The sequence below is a fragment of the Narcine bancroftii genome, chromosome 8 (genome assembly GCF_036971445.1).
Source record: "Narcine bancroftii isolate sNarBan1 chromosome 8, sNarBan1.hap1, whole genome shotgun sequence".
NCBI lineage: Eukaryota > Metazoa > Chordata > Chondrichthyes > Torpediniformes > Narcinidae > Narcine > Narcine bancroftii.
In genome coordinates, this window is record NC_091476.1 from 160802010 (window position 1) to 160824354 (window position 22345).

General features: G+C 46.0%; 1 protein-coding gene across 1 annotated transcript in view; it reads left to right on the forward strand.

The window, feature by feature from the left end:
- The window catches only part of LOC138742137 (uncharacterized), a 145498-nt gene extending 123359 nt beyond the window's left edge, over positions 1-22139 (forward strand). The window contains exons 21-22 of the mRNA XM_069896320.1: positions 19506-19628; positions 21701-22139. Coding sequence (XP_069752421.1) covers positions 19506-19628; positions 21701-21788 — 211 coding nt within the window. The 3' untranslated portion in view covers positions 21789-22139. The remainder of the gene's footprint in view (positions 1-19505; positions 19629-21700) is intronic.
- Positions 22140-22345: the final 206 nt, after the last annotated feature.

Sequence of the window (22345 nt, forward strand, 5' to 3'; positions counted from 1 at the left end):
AGATTATGCCAAAACTATTGGATTCCTCGTGCCACTGGGTCAATCAGAAAAATTGTGTTGAAATGTGTTTGTCAGCATATGGTAAATGCTACTCTTGGACAACAGCAGATGGCAGATTTGTCCCTGGACAGAGCCTTTCCTGATGAACGTATGTTGCAGTCAATTCTTTTTAAATGGACCCTTTGAAGTGAAATGTGGAAGGAATGTTGAGAAGCACTATGATGTTATTTTTACCTATAAGAGCAATTCACATCGAAGTGGCGTCATCACTTGACTCTTCCATCAATACCCTTCAGCATTTTACAGCCAGATGTGGTCAAGTGAAAGAACAATGATCTGAGAATCGCACCAATATTGTGGGAGCTCAGCGTGAGTTGAGGAAGGCAATTGAAAGCTGGAATCAGGATCAAATCCATAATACACTGTTCCAGAAAGGAATCATTTGGATTTTCCATCCCCATGTTGGCTCACACCATGGAGGTATATGGGAAAGATTAATTAGATCAGTGTGAAAGGGAAGAGACAGAAAAGATCTAATCAGGGGGGCAATTAGGGTAACTGCCAGGGGCACAGACTGCTATTTTTTTTTTTCACACGATGAACCATACTAACCAAAATACACACAAACATTTCCCTCTTGAATATACACAGTGTCATTTTCTCCCCTTTCTCCCCCCTCCCTTCCCATCCTCCTCCACCCACTCAATGTTCAACCTATATGATACATTAAACCCATTAAACAATGTCATCACACAATGAAAATAAACAAGAAATTTGTATCTTTTACATACTGGGTCAGTTCATTTCGTCTTCTTCTCCTTCTGTCATTTTAGGCGGTGTTCCATGTACGGTTCCCAAATTTGTTCGAATACTGTGATGTTATTTCTTAAATTATATGTTATTTTTTCCAATGGAATACATTTATTCATTTCTATGTACCATTGCTGTATTCTCAGGCTATCTTCTAATTTCCAGGTTGACATAATACATTTTTTTGCTACAGCTAAGGCTATCATAATAAATCTTTTTTGTGCTCCATCCAAAAAGAGTCCAAGTTCTTTATTTCTTATATTACTTAGAAGAAAGATCTCTGGATTTTTTGGTATGTTGCTTTTTGTGATTTTATTTGATACCTGGTTTAGATCTTCCCAAAACTTTTCCACTTTCTCACATGCCCAAATTGCATGTACTGTTGTTCCCATTTCCTTCTTACAACAAAAACATCTGTCTGATACTGTTGGGTCCCATTTATTTAACTTTTGGGGCGTGGTGTATAGCCTATGTAACCAATTATATTGTATCATGCGTAACCTCGTGTTTATTGTATTTCTCCTAGTTCCGGAACATAGCTTTTCCCATGTTTCATTCTTTATCTTTATGTTTAGATCTTGTTCCCATTTTTGTTTGGGTTTACAGCTTGTTTCCTCCTTCTCTTTCTCTTGCAGTTTGATGTACATGTTTGTTATAAATCTTTTAATTATCATTGTGTCTGTAATCACATATTCAAAATTGCTTCCTTCTGGTAACCTCAGTCTGCTTCCCAATTTGTCCTTCAAGTAGGTTTTCAGTTGGTGGTATGCAAACATTGTACCATGAATTATACCATATTTGTCCTTCATTTGTTCAAAGATAATAATTTATTTCCCAAAAAACAATTTTCTATTCTTTTGATCCCTTTTCTCTCCCATTCTCTAAAGGAAAGGTTATCTATTGTGATTTTGCGTCAATATTAATTTTGGTAATTGATCATTTGTTTTTTTCCTTTCTACATGAATCTTCTTCCAAATGTTGAGCAGATGGTGCAGTACTGGTGAATTCCTATGTTGCACCAGCTTTTCATCCCACTTATATAGTATATGTTCAGGTACCTTCTCCTCTATTTTATCTAGCTCTAATCTGGTCCAATCTGGTTTTTCCCTTGTTTGATAAAAATCTGATAGGTATCTTAATTGTGCTGCTCTATAATAATTCTTAAAGTTTGGTAGCGGGCACAGACTGCTGTTTGAGAACTCACTCAGCTGGGTGGGGGTGTGGGGAGGAGTAGTTGCCACACCCGCTGTGGACCTCCTCCATCCGCTGCGTCATCACACTTTCCCTCTCTCTCCGGCATTTCAGATAAAAGTGTGTGCTTATAGCACGTGGAGACAAAACCACGTGATTCATTTTGGTGACATCTGATGACGTCCCCCAGTGTTGTCCGCAATCCCCGAGTGACGCTTGTGCTGTGGGTGGGTGGGGTGGCATAATAACTCATTTGGGGGGGCATAGCCCACAAATGCCCCCCCACCCCCATGAAGCCAAGCCTGGTGAAAGATTCTCAATTCCATCCTAAATGTGCAAAGTCTTGTTGAGCAGGATCTCCACACACTTTTATGTGAAGCTGAGGCTATCCTCAACAGTCATCCAATCACCAAGGCTTCTAAAGATCCAAATGACCTTGAAGCACTTGCCCTGAACCACCTTCTACTCCTTATGCCATCAATGCAACCAGGGCAGTTTCAGAAGGAAGACCTATATGCTAGTTGCACGTGGAGGCAAGTTCAGTATATGTTAGACTTGTTCTGGAAAATTTGGATTAAAGAATATCTTCCCCAACTGCAGGAATGACAGAAATTGTCTAACATCAGACACACCTTCACACCAGGAGACATCGTGATTATCATGGATGATTCAGTACCTCGAAACTCCTAACTAGAAAAATTGATGAGAGCATTGTGGAGAAAAGGGACTTGTACGTCAAGTTCGGATCAAGACCAAAACCAGCTTTCTGAACAGACCCATAAACAAAGTCTGCCATCTACAGGAAATGGAGGAACTTTGACAAGCCCAGAACTGACTTTATTTTGTTGGGGTTTTTTTGGGCCTTACCCCTTGCCCAATACACGGACTACAGACTTTACTAGTCCAGAATGGTGGTCATGATCACTGTTTCAAGGTTATGTGCCTTACGAAGAAGTAATATCTACATAATATTGGAATATACTATGTTTGATTTTTGTTTATAATTATTATTTGAGACATAATTAGGGGCCTGTACTTGTACACTAAGAGGTCTTGTTTCCCCTGGTGACCTAGTGGTATAATTACATATCACCACATTCACCCCCCCTTAAAAAATTGTTATTTCCCCCCCCCCCCCCATCCTCCTTCCCTTGTTTGTAAGTTCATAAGTCCAAAATTTTTCGGGGTTTCCATTGCCTTCTGGACCTCCTCAGTAGTGGTATAGGGGTGGGGAGTATGGTCTACCTTCCGGGCTTTCTTGGTGGAGGTGTGGGAGTGGGAAGTACTGATTGGTTGTGTGGGCTGGGGATCCTCTTGTATGGGATTAGGTCCTGCCATCAAGTCTAGGGTGGTGATATTTTGTGGGGTGGGCGTACCCAGGGTCCTGATTTCTGGGGTGGGTGATATAGTCCTCTGGCGTGACTCGATGGACGACTGTTTTAGTGACTGCTGCTGTGTTCCTTCTTGATCCGTAGACATCCGTGTTTCCTCCGCGTTGTTCGCACATCCGGCCGGCGCGAAATCCCTGGTGACCACCAAGTATTCTCTTCCATCTGGGAATGTAACGAAGGCGTACTGAGGGTTCGCATGCCTCAACTCCACTTGATCCACCTGCGGGTCCACTTTGTGGGGACTGCAGTGCTTCCAGAGGAGAACAGGTCCCGGTGTCATCATCCATTTAGACAGCACTGTGCCCGTCGTGGCTTTTCTTGTGAAAGAAAAGATACGTTCATGTGGGGTCATGTTAGTGGCAGTACACAACAAAGAACGTATAGCATGTTGGGCTTCTGGCAACACTTCTTGCCAACTAGTAACAGGCAAGTCTTTTGCTTTTAAAGTCAAGAGGACCATTTTCCAGATAGTGGCATTTTCCCTTTCGACTTATCCATTCCCCCTGGGATTGTAACTTGTAGTGCGGCTGGTAGCAATTCCTCTCTCATGCAGGTACTGCTGTACTTCTGCGCTCATGAATGCAGCACCCCTGTCTGTGTGTATGTAGTTCGGGTACCCAAATATGCTGAAGATGGGTTGGAGGCATTTTATGACAGTGGTTGCTGATACATTAGAACACGGGATTGCGAGGGGGAAACAGGAATATTCATCTATTACGTTTAGGAAATAGACATTTCTATTATTGGACGGGAGCGGGCCTTTATAATCGAGGCTGAGACGCTCAAAAGGTTTGGTAGCTTTTAACAGGGTGGCTTTGTCTGGCCGGTAAAATTGAAGTTTGCATTCTGCACAGATGGGGCAGCTCTTGTTCACTGTCCTCACTTCCTCTACTGAAAATGGGAGGTTTTGGGTTTTAATGAAGTGAAACAGTCTAGCAACCCCGGGGTGGTCCAGCTCATTGTGCAAGCTCTGCAACTGGGATGTGTGGTTAAGGATGGCACAAGTGCCTCTGGACATCGCGTCCGGGGGCTCGTTGAGTCTCCTGGGGCGGTATAGAATGTTGTAGTTAAATGTAGACAATTCTATCCGCCAGCACAGGATTTTGTCGTTCTTAATTCTCCCCCTGTTCTGGTTATCGAACATAAAAGCCACAGACCGTTGGTCTGTGACGAGGGTGAAGTGTTTGCACACCAGATAATGTCACCAGTGCCTTACTGCTTCCACAATGGCTAGGTCCTCCTTCTCTACTGCTGAGTGTCTTATCTCTGACCCCTGTAGGGTTCGCGAGAAAAAGGCCACCGGTCATCCGTCTTGGTTTAGGGTGGCTGCCAGAGCCACATCGGATGCATCCGTTTCTACTTGAAACAGCATCGACTCATCTATGGACCACATGGTAGCTTTAGCAATATGGTCCTTAATGTCCCTGAATCCTCTGGTGGCTGCTGGGCACAATGGGAAAACTGAGGCTTTTATGTGGGTGGGCCCTGTCGGCATAGTTGGGGACCCATTGGGCGTAGTAAGCAAACAGCCCCAAACACTTTAGTGCATTCAGCATGTGTGGCAATGGGAGGTCTAGGAGAGGGCGCATTCAGGCTGGGTCTGGGCTGATTTCCCCGTTCTGCACTATATAGCCCAGGATTGGCAACTTCCTGGCTCTAAAGTCGAATTTGTCCCTGTTGTATGTTAGGTTCCTTTCTTCAACTGCCTGGAAGAAGCGTTTTAAATTCATGTCATGATCCTCCTGAATGTGGCCACAGATTGTCACGTTGTCTAAGTAGGGGAATACCACTTTCAGTTGGATCTCATCTACTATTCGGTTCATTTCTTTCTGAAACAGGGACACTCCATTGGTGACACTGAAGGGAAGTCGCAGAAATTGATTTAGCCTGCCGTCTGCCTCAAATGCCGTGTAAATGCAATCACTGTTTCTAATGGGCAGTTGGTGGTATGCTGCCTTCAGGTCTATGATGGAGAACACCTTATACTGCGCAATGTTGTTGACCATGTCTGCTATGTGTGGCAGGGGGTAGGCATCTAGTTGTGTAAATTTGTTGATTGTTTGGCTGTAATTCACTACCATGCACAGTTTTTCTCCTGACTTTACTACAACCACCTGGGCTCTCCAGGGGCTGGTGCTCTGCTCTATGATGCCCTCCTGTAGTAGCCTGCGGACCTCTGTCCTAATGAAGGCTCTATCCCTCGGGCTGTACCTCCTGCTCTTTGTGGCTATTGGTGTGCATTCTGGGGTCAGGTGTGTGAACAGCGGAGGGGGTTCTATGTTCAGGACAGACAGGCTGCAGTGTTGTTTCTTCATAAGGCGTAGTGGGGGGGTGAGGCCCGTTGTACACTATTGTAATGCTTTCTAAATGGCACTGAAAATCTAACCCCAATAGTACCAGGGCACAGAGGTGAGGGAGTACTAGTAATTTGAACCCTTCATATTTGTGCCCTGGATTTCTAGAGTAACCCTGCAAAACTGTTTTACCTCAGCCTCAAGGTTACTGGCTGCTAACAGGATCTGGTGCTCACTCAGGCATGTGGGGAGGGCAAGGCGGTTGAGTAACCCCTGGTCAATAAAACTTTCAGTGCTTCCGCTATCTTTAAGCAATTTACCCTCACATCATTAATTTTGATGCATACAGTGGCGTCAGATAAATTGTGTGGACTCGCCTGATTCATGCATAGGGAAGCAAGTCTGGCGTGTCTTTCCATCCGATAGTACTCAGTGTCATATTCATCTCCTGAAGACTGTGTCCTCTGCTTTGTAGCATTTGTCCAAGATGGCCAGCTGCACATGGCATTCTTCTTCTTCTGTTTGTCTGTGGAGAAAGAAGAACTTTCCCGCCTCTCATTAGCATGAGAATGGGCCTTGGCTGTGGCCTTGGGGCTTCTGCAGACTTTTGCATAATGCCCACGTTTTCCACAGTTGGAACAGACATTTTCTCTGGCAGGGCCGAGGGCTCTGGGGTGCTTTCTTTGTCCACAGAAAAAGCACTTGGGACCCTCAAGGTGTGCTGCTGCTGTGAATTCCTGTGAAGCAGCATTCTTTTATTTTCGTGGGGCTAGAGAGTCCAGCAGTGTGACGTTTGTTCAAGCCCCAGGGTCCTGTGAGTACTCCTCCAGTTCTTTCCTGATGCTTTCTAAAGCTTCTGCAATAGTCTCTGCCTCATCTAGCCCCACCATTCCTTTCTCCAGCAATCGATGTCTCGTCTCAGTGGCCATATGCCCTCAACAATTCTGTCCCTAATAAAGTCCTCTGCATACTCCTGAGCTGATACTGCTTTAAAGTTGCAGCCTCTCGCCAGGACTTTCAGAGACAGTATAAAGTCTCTGGCAGACTCCCCTACTTGAGTCTGTACCAGGAGTGGAGTTCACTATGGCCCTTACTGTAAAATGCTCATTGCCTCTTGGTAGGACCTGGTATCCTGTATAAGGGAGTAAGGGTGGTCTCCCAGCTGGGCTAACAGCAGCATTAATAGCTCTTTATCCGATGCCTCAGCACCCTCCACATAATTCAGAAAGTATCTCTGCCAGCTGCCGAAGTCCATGCCAGCTCTGGGATTTCTGGGGTCGAGCTCCGGCCTGTCTGGTCGCAGCACATGGCTAAGCCGCAGTCTCTGGTCCCTTAGGTGTAGCAAGGGTGGACCCTGGGGTACTGGGAGTTGCTGCTGGGGTAGTGACGGTAGCAGTGTCTGCTTTCCCTGGCTCTGGAGTGGTTGGGAATTCTGCACATACGTGGCAATCGGGAGCACAACTTGTGGAGATCCTTCCACCTGCACTGGTAGTGGCCCCTTTCTGATCGGACCGGGGTTTAGGGTCGGCGGCGCCTTTACCAGCCAACCCACGGGCAGACAGGGCTCTTGGCCGTTTCTTACCTGCCCTATCATACTTCTGTGGTCTTCCCTGCATTCCACCACAATTCCAGTACAGCGGTTTCTCGCCGTCTCTTTCCTCAGAAACACATGCGTGATAATCATCCCTGGATTCCATTCCTAAGGAAGAGTCTCCAGATGGTCGGGAATGCGCATTGGAGCAGAAGCAGCTTCCATCCTAGTAGCTATCATATTAGTTTATTAAATTGTACTGACAATAACCACAACAGCAGAGCGAGTATAAGACAGCTTTAATAAACTAATATGTACACTAAGAGGTCTTGTCTCTCTCCAAGACAAACCTGGAGGGCTAGACTGTAGCTCTGGACTGCTTTATATACAAGTGGTGTAATTACATATCTCCACAGTACTGTCGGAGCCAGAATTCACCTGATTGTTGTTTGTTCTCACAGCTGTGAGATAAGTATAGTGCCTGCAGAATTCTGGAAAAGAAGGAACTCCCCAAGATCCAAAGCATACCACCTTTTCCATGGTTTGCATTTTGCAGTGTAGCCTCTGTATTTCTATTCATGAAGTTTTCTGAGGACAGCATTCATTGACATATTCACACCTGCCTCCTGAAGAATGTTTCTGATCTGTTGGAATATGTTTGGGGATTTTTCTTCATTATGATAAGAATTCTTCTGTGGAGGTCACATGATGCGGGGAGAATAGGAGGACGTTGAATCCTAGAGCTCCCAGGATTTTCAAGAATAAATAGGGTAAAAAGCTAAACTGCATAACCAAAATACCAAAAAAGGGTGTGGGAAAAAAACCTACAATAGATAATGACTAAAAAAAAGTCAACTCATAAATAAAAACATGAAAGAATCTCCACCGAGGTGAGAGATCCAGTCAGGGACGCCTCATGGCAAAGAAAATGGTGGGGCCACACCAAGGCCCGAGGAGGGAGATACAGCTTCAATTGAAAGACCCACCAAACAGGGAGAACGAGACTCGGATGAAGATAGTGCTACTGCCCGGCAAGTGTACAAAGAAAGATGTCCTGAAACCCCTGGAGATGGGGAGAAGCTTGGGAGCCCCCTCTCACAGTGGGAATGCCAGGTCGAGTGCCCTCGCAGTATGTGCAAGGCCCGGGGAGAAGTTGGCGGCTGTAATGGGCATGGAAGCAGCGACACCAAAGAGCGCAGGGAGCAGACTGTCCCGGGCGGACAAGAAGCTGCGGGGGACCAACATTGATACTGGTATCGAGGGGAAGGTTAGTACTCACTTCTGCCCCAATGGTGGGTCCGGAGCCAAGACACGCGGTGCGGTGCGGGTCCCAACACCGAGCAGCATTGAGTTGAACGAGGCAGACAACGGGTCCAACAGTGGACCAGAATAAGCAGCAAATACCGGCAGCAGCAGTGACGGGTCCAGGAGCTCTGAAGAGGACAAAGGCAGCAGTGAAGGAAATCTCCGTCAGGCTGCAGGACCTAAAAAGAAAAAGTCCTGTCTGAACAAAATAGCAGAGGGGCTCAGAGCCATCCCTGCGAGATGTAATTGACATGCTTAGCCAGATGGAAGGCAGGCTCTACTAGACTGTTGACAAGAGAGCCCAAGATATAGGAGAGAAGCTGGACAAGGTCCAGAGCACCCTATCTGGGCTATGGGTAGGGTGGCTGAAGTGGAGGACAGTGTGGGTAAAAATGAGGACATTATACATGATATGGCAATAAAGTGGAAATGCTACTGAATAAAAGGGAGAATATCTGGAGGAAACTGGATGCCCTTGAGAATTATAGCAGGCGAAATGACATTAAAATAATGAGCTAAAGGAAGGGATTGAAGGGCAAAACCCAGTGATTTTTTCAGACCTATGTCCCTGAGGTGCAGAGCAAGGATATATTGGGAGAAAAGATTGAGGTGGAAAGAGCACATAGATTCCTTTTCCCAAGACCAGGTCCCAGGCAGAGACCATGTTCTGTCCTGATAAGGTTGTTGCGTTATTAGGAATGGCAGTGAAGGGTGCAAAAAGATGAGTGTCCCCCCTTAGAGATAGAGGGACATTTGAAGATCAGAAAAGCATTTGAGTCAGCCAAGAGGCTGATCAAGCAAAATGGGTATGAATGTGTACTGAGACATCCAGCCACCCTGAAGGTGATACTACCAGGAGGAGAAAGAAAATTTATCGCGGATCCAGAAAAGGGGTGGAAATTCGCCGAAGGTCTGCCCACATTGGGGAGCACAAAGGAGAAGTAAAGCCTGACTGGGAATCAACCTGCAGTGGATCTATTGCATTGCAAATTTAACCCATACGGGTGTATTGATGTGTTATGGACTGTAATGATATTTTGGTATTTAAATTATAAAAATAAGGGGTCTAAAAAGAGGTTATGCCAAATAGACAAAAAGTTATAATTACTATTTTTCCTGGGGAGCTCAGGAGATGGAGAAAGGAGTAGATGGGTGCCAATGGCACAACCTGTTATTGGTGGGGAGGAGTGTTGACAACCAAAGGAGGCTGCCAACAAAATAGAGGAGAGAATGGGTGTAATATGGGCAGTGGTTATGTGGGGAGGGCAACAGAAGGTTAAGGGAAGGTATTATTGTGAATGTTTTTTTTTGGTTAGTTATTTGGGTCTTTGTCCTTGTCCTTGTTCCTGCCCTTGTTTCTTACTTAGTTATTTTTGCTGCTTGGATGGAACGGAGCAAAGGGCAGATGGTAAGAGATTGGGGAGTGCAGGGGGAGTGGTGGCAGGGGGAAACATTGAAAGAGGAACCTGGGAGTAATGGCTAAGAATGTAAACTTCACTACTTTTAATGTCAAGGGCTTAAACAGTCCAGTGACGTGAAAAAGGGTCTTGGCACACATTAAAAAAAATTGGGGATAGATTTGGCCTTCCTTCAAGAGACTCATTTAACTGAGCCGGAACATCAAAAGCTAAAAAGGGAGTGGGTGGGTCAGGTTATATCCTTCTATTTTGGCTCAAAGGCAAGGGGAGTGGCACTTCTAATAGGGAAGAGTGTTTCAGTGCAGGTGCAGAAGGTGATCACAGACAAAATGGGAAGATTCGTAATGGTGCACTGTCAGATATATTCAGAGTCCTGGACCCTAGTGAATGTGTCCGCCCCCAACTATGATAATTAAAAATTTGTTCAGGATATTTCCCTACAATTGGCAGAGGGGAATGAAAATATTTTAATAGGGGTCAACTTTATGTTTGGATCCTGTGCTGGATAAATCTACAAAATGGATGAATAGGACCAGGACGGCAAAAGTCACCATTGACTGCATGAGCGAGCTGAACTTGATGGATGCGTGGCATAGAAATTATCCAAAGGAGAGGGACTACTCATTTTACTCCTACTCCAGAATAGATTTTCTTTCTGGCTTCAATCCATTTAGAGGGTAGGATTGTGGAAGCCAAGTATAGGGCAAGTCTTCTCTCAGACCATTCCCCCTTGGTTTTGACTATAGATATGCCAGATAAGCAAGGTGCAGCATACAGGTCTTAACACTTTTCTGTTGAAAAAGCCTGAGTTTTGTAGTTTTATAAGAACTCAAATAGCTCTGTTCTGTGAGGACAACTGCCCCTCCAGATAAATTTCTTCCATGGGACACCCTCAAGGTGTACTTGAGGGGCCAGATAATTGGGTATACAAAGACAGTTAAAAAAAATTACATGATGGAAGTGGAGGAATTGGAAAAGGACATTGTCCAATTAGAGAAGGATTTTCAGAAATCAGGCGTGGAGGACCATTATAGAGCTCTCACAAACAAGAAATTAGAATATAATACGCTCCAGACACAGAGTATAGAGAAGGCCATTATGAGGTCGAAACAAAAGCATTATGACTTGGGGGAGAGAGCACAGAAGGTCCTCGCTTGGCAGATCAAGCCTCTAGAACAATTAATGCAATACAAACCGGGAATGGCCAGGTCTCGTATAAGCCAAAGGAAATTAATGAGACCTTCAGGGAATTTTATGAAGGATTGTATAAATGTGAATTGACTGGGGATCCCAATCAAAGGGACGAGTTCTTGGCTAGATTAGTCCTCCCAGAGTCCAGAGGAACAGGCAGGATTAGATCTTTTAGAGGAAGAGCTGGGTAAAGCGTTGAGTGTACTACAAACAGACAAGTCTCTGGGCGAGGACGAATTCCCGCCTGAGTTCCATCAAGAACTTATTAATGCCTCTGAGGTGATAACCAGGATGAGGAAGCATGGTCCCTCACGGAATCTTTTACAATGGTGATAGTTATGACGATTTTGAAGAAGGGTAAAGATCCACTTATGCCCTCTTGTTATAGGCCAATTTCTCTGCTGAATACTGATTACAAGATCCTGGCCAAAGCCCTGGCAAACAGATTGGTGTTGCATTTGCCGAAATTGATAAACAAGGACCAGACAGGCTTTGTGCAGGGGAGGCAAGCAGCAGACAATATTGGCAGACTGCTGAGTATAATGCATCTGGCACAATCTAGAAATGGGAGGGGATTGGCCATTTTCTTGGATGACAGATTGGAGTGGGAATTTTTAAGGTGCTGGAGAAGGCGGAGTTGGGACCAATTTTTCAGAATTGGACAGGACACTATATAATGCACCCAAGGCAAAAGTTGTAACCAATGAGCAGGTCTCTTCAGCCTTCACACTTACCAGATCTAGTAGGTAAGGGTGCCCGCTCTCACTGGCTTTCTTTGTGCTGGCAATGGAACCATTGGTGGAAGCAGTTCGTCAGGATCAAGACATTAAAGGTTATAGAGTGGGCCAGGAGGAGCACAAAATTAATTTATTCGCGGATGACATATTGATATTTCTGACAGACCTTGCAAATTCCCTGCCTAGACTGCATGGGGTACTGGAGGGCTATGGGAAACTTTCTGGGTTTAAGGTCAATTGGGAAAAGAGCAAGGTGATGCCACTCACCAAAGGTAACTATAGTCAATTTAAAGAAAATAGTTATTTAAAGTGGCTGCAGAAGGGGATCAAATGCCTAGGAGTTAATGTTGATAGTAACTTGAAAAATCTATACAAGTTAAACTATGCCCCCTTGCTGGAAAGAGTCGAGGAGGACTTAAAGAGGTGGATGCCCCTGCCCATCACATTGGTGGGCAGGGTTAATTGCATCAAAATGAATGTGTTGCCAAGATTCCATTATCTTTTCCAAACATAGCCTGTGCTGTTGCTCTGGGGTTTCTTTAAACAGCTGCTACATAAGGTTAGAAGGTTTCTCCGGAGAGGTAAGGTGCCAAGGGTCTATATGGAAAAATTAAAATGGGACTATAGTCTAGGCAGATTGAGAATACCAGACTTCAAAAAATATTATTGGGCGGCTCAATCGAGATACATCGCCTCTCTCTTTCAGGGAGGAGATGTACCATCCTGGGCTCAAATTGATCTGCACTTGGAGGGTGAGAAGATAGCAGAGGACTTTATTTACAAATGGAATGCCAAATTGTTGGCAGGGAAGACAGGCAGCCCCATATTAAAACAAGTGATTAGTATCTGGACCAAAATTAACCAGTATCTGAAAGCTAAAGTGGCACTGTCACCAAAAACACCCCTAACTCCTAATAAATTAATACCATTAATGGTAGGTAACAAGATTCTAGACATCTGGTGCTGTAATGGCATCAGATGCAAATGTAATTTGAGCAGCTAAAAAATAAATATGCTTTGCTGAATCAGTCATTCCATGGCTATCTTCCAATAAGGTCTTTTTCTACAGCAATGAGCTCTCTGAACCCTTCTCCATTAACAATGGCATGAAGCAAGGCTGCGTTCTCACACCAACCCTCTTTTCAATCTTCTTCAGCATGATGCTGAAACAAGCCATGAAAGGCCTCAACAATGAAGACGCTGTTTACATCCGGTACCACACGGATGGCAGTCTCTTCAATCTGAGGCGCCTGCAAGCTCATACCAAGACACAAGAGCAACTTGTCCGTGAACTACTCTTTGCAGACGATGCCACTTTAGTTGCCCATTCAGAGCCAGCTCTTCAGCGCTTGACGTCCTGTTTTGCGGAAACTGCCAAAATGTTTGACCTGGAAGTCAGCCTGAAGAAAACTGAGGTCCTCCATCAGCCAGCTCCCCACCATGACTACCAGCACCCCCACATCTCCATCGGGCACAAAAAACTCAAAACGGTCAACCAGTTTACCTATCTCAGCTGCACCATTTCATCGGATGCAAGGATCGACAACGAGATAGACAACAGACTCGCCAAGGCAAATAGCGCCTTTGGAAGACTACACAAAAGAGTCTGGAAAAACAACCAACTGAAAAACCTCACAAAGGTTAGCGTATACAGAGCCGTTGTCATACCCACACTCCTGTTCGGCTCCGAATCATGGGTCCTCTACCGGCATCATCTTTGTCTCCTAGAACACTTCCACCAGCGTTGTCTCCGCTCCATCCTCAACATTCATTGGAGCGACTTCATCCCTAACATCGAAGTACTCGAGATGGCAGAGACCGACAGCATCGAATCCACACTGCTGAAGATCCAACTGCGCTGGGTAGGTCACGTCTCCAGAATGGAGGACCATCGCCTTCCCAAGATCGTGTTATATGGCGAGCTCTCCACTGGCCACCATGACAGAGGTGCACCAAAGAAAAGGGTACAAGGACTGCCTAAAGAAATCTCTTGGTGCCTGCCACATTGACCACCGCCAGTGGGCTGATATCACCTCAAACCGTGCATCTTGGCGCCTCACAGTTCGGCGGGCAGCAACCTCCTTTGAAGAAGACCGCAGAGCCCACCTCACTGACAAAAGACAAAGGAGGAAAAACCCAAAACCCAACCCCAACCAACCAATTTTCCCTTGCAACTGCTGCAACCGTGTCTGCCTGTCCCGCATCAGACCTGTCAGCCACAAACGAGCCTGCAGCTGATGTGGACATTACCCCTCCAAAAATCTTCATCCTCGAAGCCAAGCCAAAGAAGATTGGGTCCAAGTATGGCCCTACCTCGATGCAGTAACGTGGAGGCCTTGGTTCGAAGGGGGAGCGGCAAGAAGTTTATTTCAGCAATGTATTGCCTGTTCCAGTCAGAGGGACCCAAATCATGCCTTCATAGGTCAAGAGAAAGATGGGAGTCAGACTTGGGCATTACAATTGATGAAAGATGCTGGTCCGACTTGTGCTGGGGAAGCATGACCACGGTCATCAATGCAAGGAACAGGCTGGTCTAGTATAACTTTTTGCACCAGTTGTATATTATGCCACAGAAAATAAACAAATCAAAACCAGAACTCTCAGACCAATGCTTCAGATGTGGTGTTCCAACTGGGTCGTTCGTGTATGTTCCAGGGTGAAGCACTTTTGGGTAGATCTAGGCCAAGTCCTATAGAAAATTATAGGTAAGCAATTCCCACAGGACCCAGAGTTGTTCATGCTGGGAAATATAATGGATATAAGGATTACAATGAAGCTGTCCAAATTTCAAATTTTGTGTTAATTGCATTGGCAGTGGCCAGGAAATGCATTGCAGCAACTTGGAAGTCTGACTCTAATCTTAATATCAAATGATGGAACAGGGAAATGCAGAACTGTGTTTCCCCTGGAGAAAATAACTTCTAATTTGAGAAACAAATACAGTACCTTTCGTAAGATCTAGCAGCCATACATGCATAGCATGTAGCATATATACTACATAGGTGCATGGCGGTGATTGGTTTCCCCATTCCTTGCTGCGGCCTCCTCTCCTTCGCACAGATCCTAATCAAGGGAAGTCAGGAATGGACAATGGTCCAGAGGCCACCCACTGAGCTGTGACAATCCCTGTCCTTTGTTATTTATTTTCCTGTTGTTAAAGTCTTGTTGTTGCTGATCAAAGTTTGAGTGAACTGTTTTGTTTTACATCTGGGGGGAGGGGGGGTTGATAGAGACGCGGGCTTGTATATATAGTTATAAAGAGAATGAATATATGTATATTTGAATGTGTACTGCTATCATTGGGCATGACAATATACATGACTGCGCAAGCTTGTGTGAAAATATAAATGAAATATTCAAAAAATAATAATTCTTCTGTCATCAGAATGAGGGGACTATGTATAAAAAGTGTGCTGTAATTTCTACATGGTCATATCAAAATGTATAGAAATAACCTTGAATAAAATCTGGAATGTGCACTTTAATTATATATGAATTGTTTGATTGTAAATGTAAAACTGGAGCATAGGGGCAAATAAAGGGAAAAAAAAGTGTCCCAAGTACAATAATCCAAAAGAAACATTGTATGCCAAATGATGTAAACAATGTTTGCTGATCATAAGATCACTGAAAGAGTGGAACAGTGGCATAGCTATTAGAACTGGGTTCAGTATTAACCTTGGGGGCAGTCTGCATGGAGTTTGCACATTCTCCCAATGACTGCCTGGGTTTCCTTTGGTTTCCTCTCACATCCCAAAGGGACACCAATAGATTATTTAGCTACCATAAATTGCCCTTGTTATCAAGTAAGTGGTAGAATCTGATGGGAATAAAGGGAGAAACAAAAAAACAATGGGATTAATGAAAGATTAGTGTAAATGGTTGATACCGACTTGCTGGGCTGGTCTGTTTCTGTGCTTTATCTTTCTATAGGTGTTTTTATGCTGGACTCTACCTCGAGGCCAGCTCCATCCATAGAGAAAAATTTGAACTTGCCTTTTTATGGAGCAGTCCTAAAAGACTGCTCCTGCACCACTTTTATGAAGAGTGGTGCCCTGTAGCATCCACCGGAACATAGGGAGGTGGGGCGAGTGGTGCCATAGCTGCCCATCACCATGAGGTCTAACATACAAGCCCAACAATGGCCATTTTCATTACCCATAATCCCCCACGGAGCTGGAACTGCTCTGGGAAACGCAGAGTAGTTCCAGCTGCATGGAGGATTATGGATAACGAAGATGGTCAGTGATCATTCTTCCAGCTCTTCTGCCTGGCATTGCACTTCTGGCTCTCACTCCCCTCTTGTATCCATTGAACTCCCCGGCTCTGCTTCTCTGACTCCACTCCTCAGCATCTGTCCTTCCTCCCAGACTGTGGAGCTCAGCACCTGGATCCCTTTGCCCTCTGGCCCCAGCAGCTCAGCGGACTCTGACTCTCCTTGCCCCTGCTGGGTCTCCGGCTCACCTCGCTGCCCTCCTGCTGCTTGGTCTTGACAGCTTTGGTGAAGGAGCGACAAGCAGAGGGGGAACGAGAAGAGGACATTTCTGGGTTACAGTAGGGAGCCCTAACTCCAGCACCAATCATCATGGGAGCACTAGTGATGGCTCCTGGGTCATGGGCTGACAGCGTAATCATGACATCATCAGCCAGCCCCTAGCCAGCTGCTTGCAGCGGCAGTACATTTATGATGCGTGGCAGAGCTCAACCTCTGATACAAAGTTGAAGAGGGATTGGAGTCGACGCCTTGTATTGCTCCTGATGTGAAAAGAAAGGCCACTATGCAAAGGTATGCCTTTCCAGATCCGTTGGGAGCACACCGGCCCTCAGTGACCGGCTGGGAGCCCCCCCCCCCCCCCGAACATTGCCAAGTGCGAAGACTGGGCGACGCCATCTCTCGCCCCACCACATCCGCCCGCACCGCCAACGTCACTTCTGCCCCAGCCACTGACCAGCACCGCTGCAGTGTGCTCGCCCTGGGCGCCGCCAGTACAGCCGATGTCACTTCCACCAGTATTGAAGACGTCACTTCCGCCAGTACGGATGGCGTCACCGCCTGCTCCACAGACAACCAGGATGCCCAACCAAACTGATGCCATGTGCGCCCGCCGACCGCTTCCATCTAGGGCTAGTTGGGCTCCGACGACACATTGACGGGATGACATGGTCAACTCAGGCGCATACCTGATCGCCCACCTGACACATCCAACGTCTGGCCGCTCATCCATCAGAGAGCAGTGATTTGGACCCCAAGATGGTCCTAACATCCACCACCTTACAAAGGCATTCCCCATGGACTCGGGCGCTCAATGATGGACATCGCTGTTAATGGGAAGGTAACAAAATGCCTGTGTGATAGCGATAGTACTGAGAGCTTCATACCCTGATGTGGCTCAGACAATAAAGCTCAAAATCTACCCCATGAACTTTGCTATTGCCTTCGCAGTCCAGGATCGCTCCATCACAGTCCTCGGGTGCTGCTCAGTGGATCTGACAGTGGGGGGTGGGGGGGGGGGGGGTGGGGGGGGCGGAAGCATACCATGGATTCAGACTCCTGGTTATGCCCAAGCTCTGTGACCCTGTCCTCTTAGGGCTGGACTTCCAGTGCCACCTCTAAAGTCGTACCCTCGCTTTTGGCAGGCCCCTCCCCCCACTCACACTTCACAGCGCACAGCCCTGCAACCGCCCCCAGTCCACCTGTGGCCTCTCCACACTGCAGATAACCCCCCATTGCTGTCTTCAACTACCTTATGCCAGACTGCAGGCCCATAGCTGCCGGGAGCAGGTACCACTGCATGGCTGACTGGTCTTTCATTAAGGTAGAAGTGAGGCGGCTTCTGGCGGAAGGTATAAAAGCCCAGCACCAATCCCTGGAGAGCCCAAGTCCTGGTGGTCAAAGGGGGCAGCAAACCAAGGATGATCATTGATTACAGCCAGACCATAAACTGGTACACACAGCTGGATGCCTACCCCCTACCCAGAATAGCTGACATGGTCAATGAGATAGCCTGCTCTAAGGTTTTCTTGATAATCGACCTAAAGTCGGCCTACCCCCATCTCCCTATCCATACACCACCTTTGAGGAAGATGGGCACCTCTACCAGTTCCACCAAGTTCCATTTGGGGTCACTAATGGGGTCTCTATCTTCCAGTGAGAGATGGACCTCATGGTAGACTGGCACAACCTAAAAGCAACCTTCTCGTATTTGGACAATGTCACCATCTGCGGCCATGACCAGCAGGACCACAATGACAACCTAGAGAGATTTCTCTGGATGGCCAAGGAGCTGAATCCTCACGTACAGCAGAGAACTGCATGTTCAGCACCACCCGCCTCGCCATCCTAGTGTACATAGTGGAACATGGTGTCATCGGTCCTGATCCAGAATGCATGCATCCACTAATGGAGCTGTCAATTCCCCCCCCCCCCCCCCACATGCTCAAGGCCCTCCTCAGGCGCCTTGGGCTCTTCTATTAGTCTCAGTGGGTCCCTCGTTTCTCAGATGAGGTCCACCCACTGGCCCAAACCACCACCTTTCGTCTCTCTCCTGAGGCGTAGGCAGCATTTGCCCACATCAGGCAAGACATCTCCGATGTCTCGATGCATGCCATAGACAAGGACACCCCATTCCAGGTGGAGTGTGATGTCTCTGATGTTGCCCTCGCAGCCACCCTCAACCAAAAGGGGCGACCCGTGGCCTTTTTCTCCAGGACCCTCCATATTTCCGAGCTCAGACACTCCGCCAGGCGATCGTGGAAGTGGTCCGCCACTGGTGACACTACCTGGCAGGCAGGAGGTTCACCCTCCTCACAGACCAGTGCGCAGTGGCGTTCATGTTCAATACCACCCATAAAGACAAGATCAAAAACAATAAGATCTTGCGCTGGAGAGTCGAGCTGGCCATGTTCAACTCTGACATCCAGTACAAACTGGGGAAGTTCAACGACTCCCCCAATACCCTGTCCCAAACCTACGCTGCAGTGCAGGCTGACCAACTGCAGGCGCTACATGACTCCCTTTGTCATCCAGACGTCACATGCCTGTACCATTTTATCATGTCTGGAACCTCCCCTTCACCATACAGACCATGACTGAGTCATGCAGGGTCTGTGTGGAAGACAAACCATGCTTCTTTCCCCCACCACAGGCCCATGTTGTCAAGGCCACTTGGCCCTTCAAATGGCTTAGCATCGACTTCAAGGAGCCCCTTCCTTCCACAAACAAGAATGTCTACTTCCTCGGGGTCGTAGACGAGTACTCCATTTTCCCTTTGCCATCCCTTGCCCGGACACCACAGCCACCATTATCAGGGCTCTGACACAGATTTTCACCATTTTCGGATAGCCCCCATTCATCCATAGTGATCGAGGATCCGGCTTCATGAGTGAGGAGCTGCGCCAGCAGCTGGTAGTGCAAGGCATTGCGACTAGTCGCATGACTAATTATAACCTGAGGGGCAACAGGCAGGTGGAGCGCCAAAATGGGGGAGATCTGGAAGGGAATCCTCCTGGCCGAGGTCCAAAGGCTGGTCCATCGACTAATGGAAAGAGGCCCTCCCCGAGGCACTCCAGGCCATTAAGTCGCTCTTGTGCATGGCTACAAATCAAACCCTTCACGAGCGCCTTTTCTCATTCCCCAGGAAATCGGCGATTGGAATCTCACTCCCAGCTTGGCTCACATCTCCGGGACCGGTGCTCCTAAGCAAAGACATGCGGATCCACAAGGTGCTCCTCCACACCAACCACAACTATGCCTATATCAGGTACCCCAGTGACCATGAGGATATCGTCTCAGCCAGGGATCTGGCACCAGCAGGGGAACCACCTCCCCAGCATCACAACTACCCAACCCAACTTCCCTACCATGGGTATCCTTGGCCCACCCAGGATCCAGGGGCCGAACCACCCCCTCCGCCCCTCCAGCGAACCCCACTCCTGCCGATCCACACCTACCCGGCCACCCCCCCCACCCCCCGCAGACAAATGTGCAAATAAACACCATGCTGCCCACACCGGCACCTGCCACGACCAAGCTGGACCCAGCCAGCCCTTAGGCGGCAACCACACCCTCACCGACCTTTGACCAAGATCCAACTCTATGATGGTCACAGAGGCTTCAACAGCCGCTGGACCGTCTAAACATAAATATAAACTTGTAAATATCACCCGGCACCGTTTTACACACCCCTTCCCCCCAGGACAATTTTAAGAAGGGGGTGAATCTGGTGATATGACCACCAGCCTACTGCAGAGGGTGATCTCTATACCTGCAGGAAGACCACTTAAGGGCTGACTCCACCTGGCCAACTGACAATCAGCCGACCCGGATATAGACCTGAGCCAGCCCCACCTGAGCTAGTCACACGGGAGCCACTGGTGTTCAGACCTTTACCTGAATAAAGCCTGTTGTACAGTCTTTTGAGTTTTGTGCTTGCTTGCTTGCTGCTACCTCAGCTCACTACATAGGTATTGGATCTTGAAAATAAATTCTACCTGTGGGAAAAAATATGAAACTGAACTGACAAAAGAAAAGAAATAAAATGTTTGCTTTGTATGTAAACTGTTTTACTAAGAAAGTTGAATGATGTTTTATTAAATCTTTATTTAAATAGTTCATATTGGTATTTTTTTGGTATGGCATGAATTGAGAAAGGCAAATATAAAACTGTCCTTTATTTGTGATGGTCAGCGTTGAAAACTAGCAAATCATACTAAAATTGTAGTAAACTTCAATGGGACTGCGCTGGATTGAAATGAGTCCAGGTCTGTATTTAACCTTAAATTCAGAAATTGGATTTTCTGGAATTTAGAGCATTATGAGTTGATCCAATTTAAACATAAAATTTTTAATGGAATTCTCTGGAGAGATCGTTGCCAGACAGTCTAGTACTAAAAATAGGATTAGGATGAAGAGATCTTTTATTTTACTTTGAGTTGCAAATCTCTGGAGTTTTGTTTTCCTCTGGGCTGCAGATATGGAGTCATTGAGCATATTCAAAGCTGAGAATATTCAAACTGGAAACCTTAAGAGCACTAATAGTTTGGGATATGGAAAGAAGTATAATAAAATATCAACTATGGTCTAGCTGAATGGAAGATCAAGCTAAGGGTCATATGGACACTTTTTTAACAAAATGTATCAATATATGAAGGGAAAATTGTAGGGCAAGTAAGGAGTACAAAAGAGAATTGTTTAGTTCAGTAAGAAGTGGCACAGCTAGTAAAGCACTGCCTCACAGCACAAGTTCAGTCCTGACCTTGGTTGCATGTTCTCTCAGTGACAGGAAGGGTTTCCTGGAGGTGCTCCGGTTTTCTCCCATTTCCCATATTAGGTTGATAAGATAATTGGCCACTGTAAAATTCCCCTCATGTAGGTAAATGATAAAATCTGGGGGTAATATTAAAAAAATGGGAGTAGTGTAGGATTAGGGTCAAAGGTAGATGATAAGCAGAATAGAGAGTGGATCAAAAGGGCCTATTTTCATGTTGTGCCTCTCCAAGATTCTAATACCACTTCTCTTGTGGTATCATTCCATGACTTAGTTTCACTCTTAGTTCTATTTACATAACTCTGCCTTGTTTCTTCCAACAATGTTTTTCTCAGGTATAAGGTGAAAAATTCAACATTCATTTCAATCTAATGGAGCAAATATTAATTTTTAAAATATCCATTGCTGTTTTATCAACTCACATGATGTCAACATTATGGGTAAGCTCTTTTGTAAACTGTACACCATAAATCCATAGTTTACAAAATAAGTGTGTAAAATTGCAGGTAGTCATTTTTTTTATTGTTAAATGTATCAATTTTTATTATTTTGTTTACACTTTGCAGTAAGGAAGTAGAACATAAAAAGCACACCAATCAACACCTACAAACAGACAAGAATCTGGATTTCACAAAGAAGAAGACAGTTGTGTAAAAACCAAACCAACCAACTTGAACAAGACTAAATGTCTCATATGATAATTTTTGCTGAATCAATCCTTGTTAGTTATCTTGGCTTTTACATCAAAATAAACCTATGGATATTGTGCAAGCGTTATAAACATTAATTTCATCTTAATCTGTGTTTTGTTTTACAATGATCTGTGCTGTCTGTTAGAATCTCTAAAATGCTTTGAGTTACTTGTTAAAGTACCTAAATGCATCTAAATAAATATTGAAGAATATTGTCTGAGTGCCTCCAAAGCAACATTACCTTATCTTTGTAAAAGCTTGTGTTTAAATGTAAGACTAAAAGACATAAAAAAACAAAGTGAATTTCACTAAAGGCTTCTATCTTCTTTGGCTTGGCTTCGCGGACGAAGATTTATGGAGGGGGTAAAAAGTCCACGTCAGCTGCAGGCTCGTTTGTGGCTGACAAGTCCGATGCGGGACAGGCAGACACGATTGCAGCGGTTGCAAGGGAAAATTGGTTGGTTGGGGTTGGGTGTTGGGTTTTTCCTCCTTTGCCTTTTGTCAGTGAGGTGGGCTCTG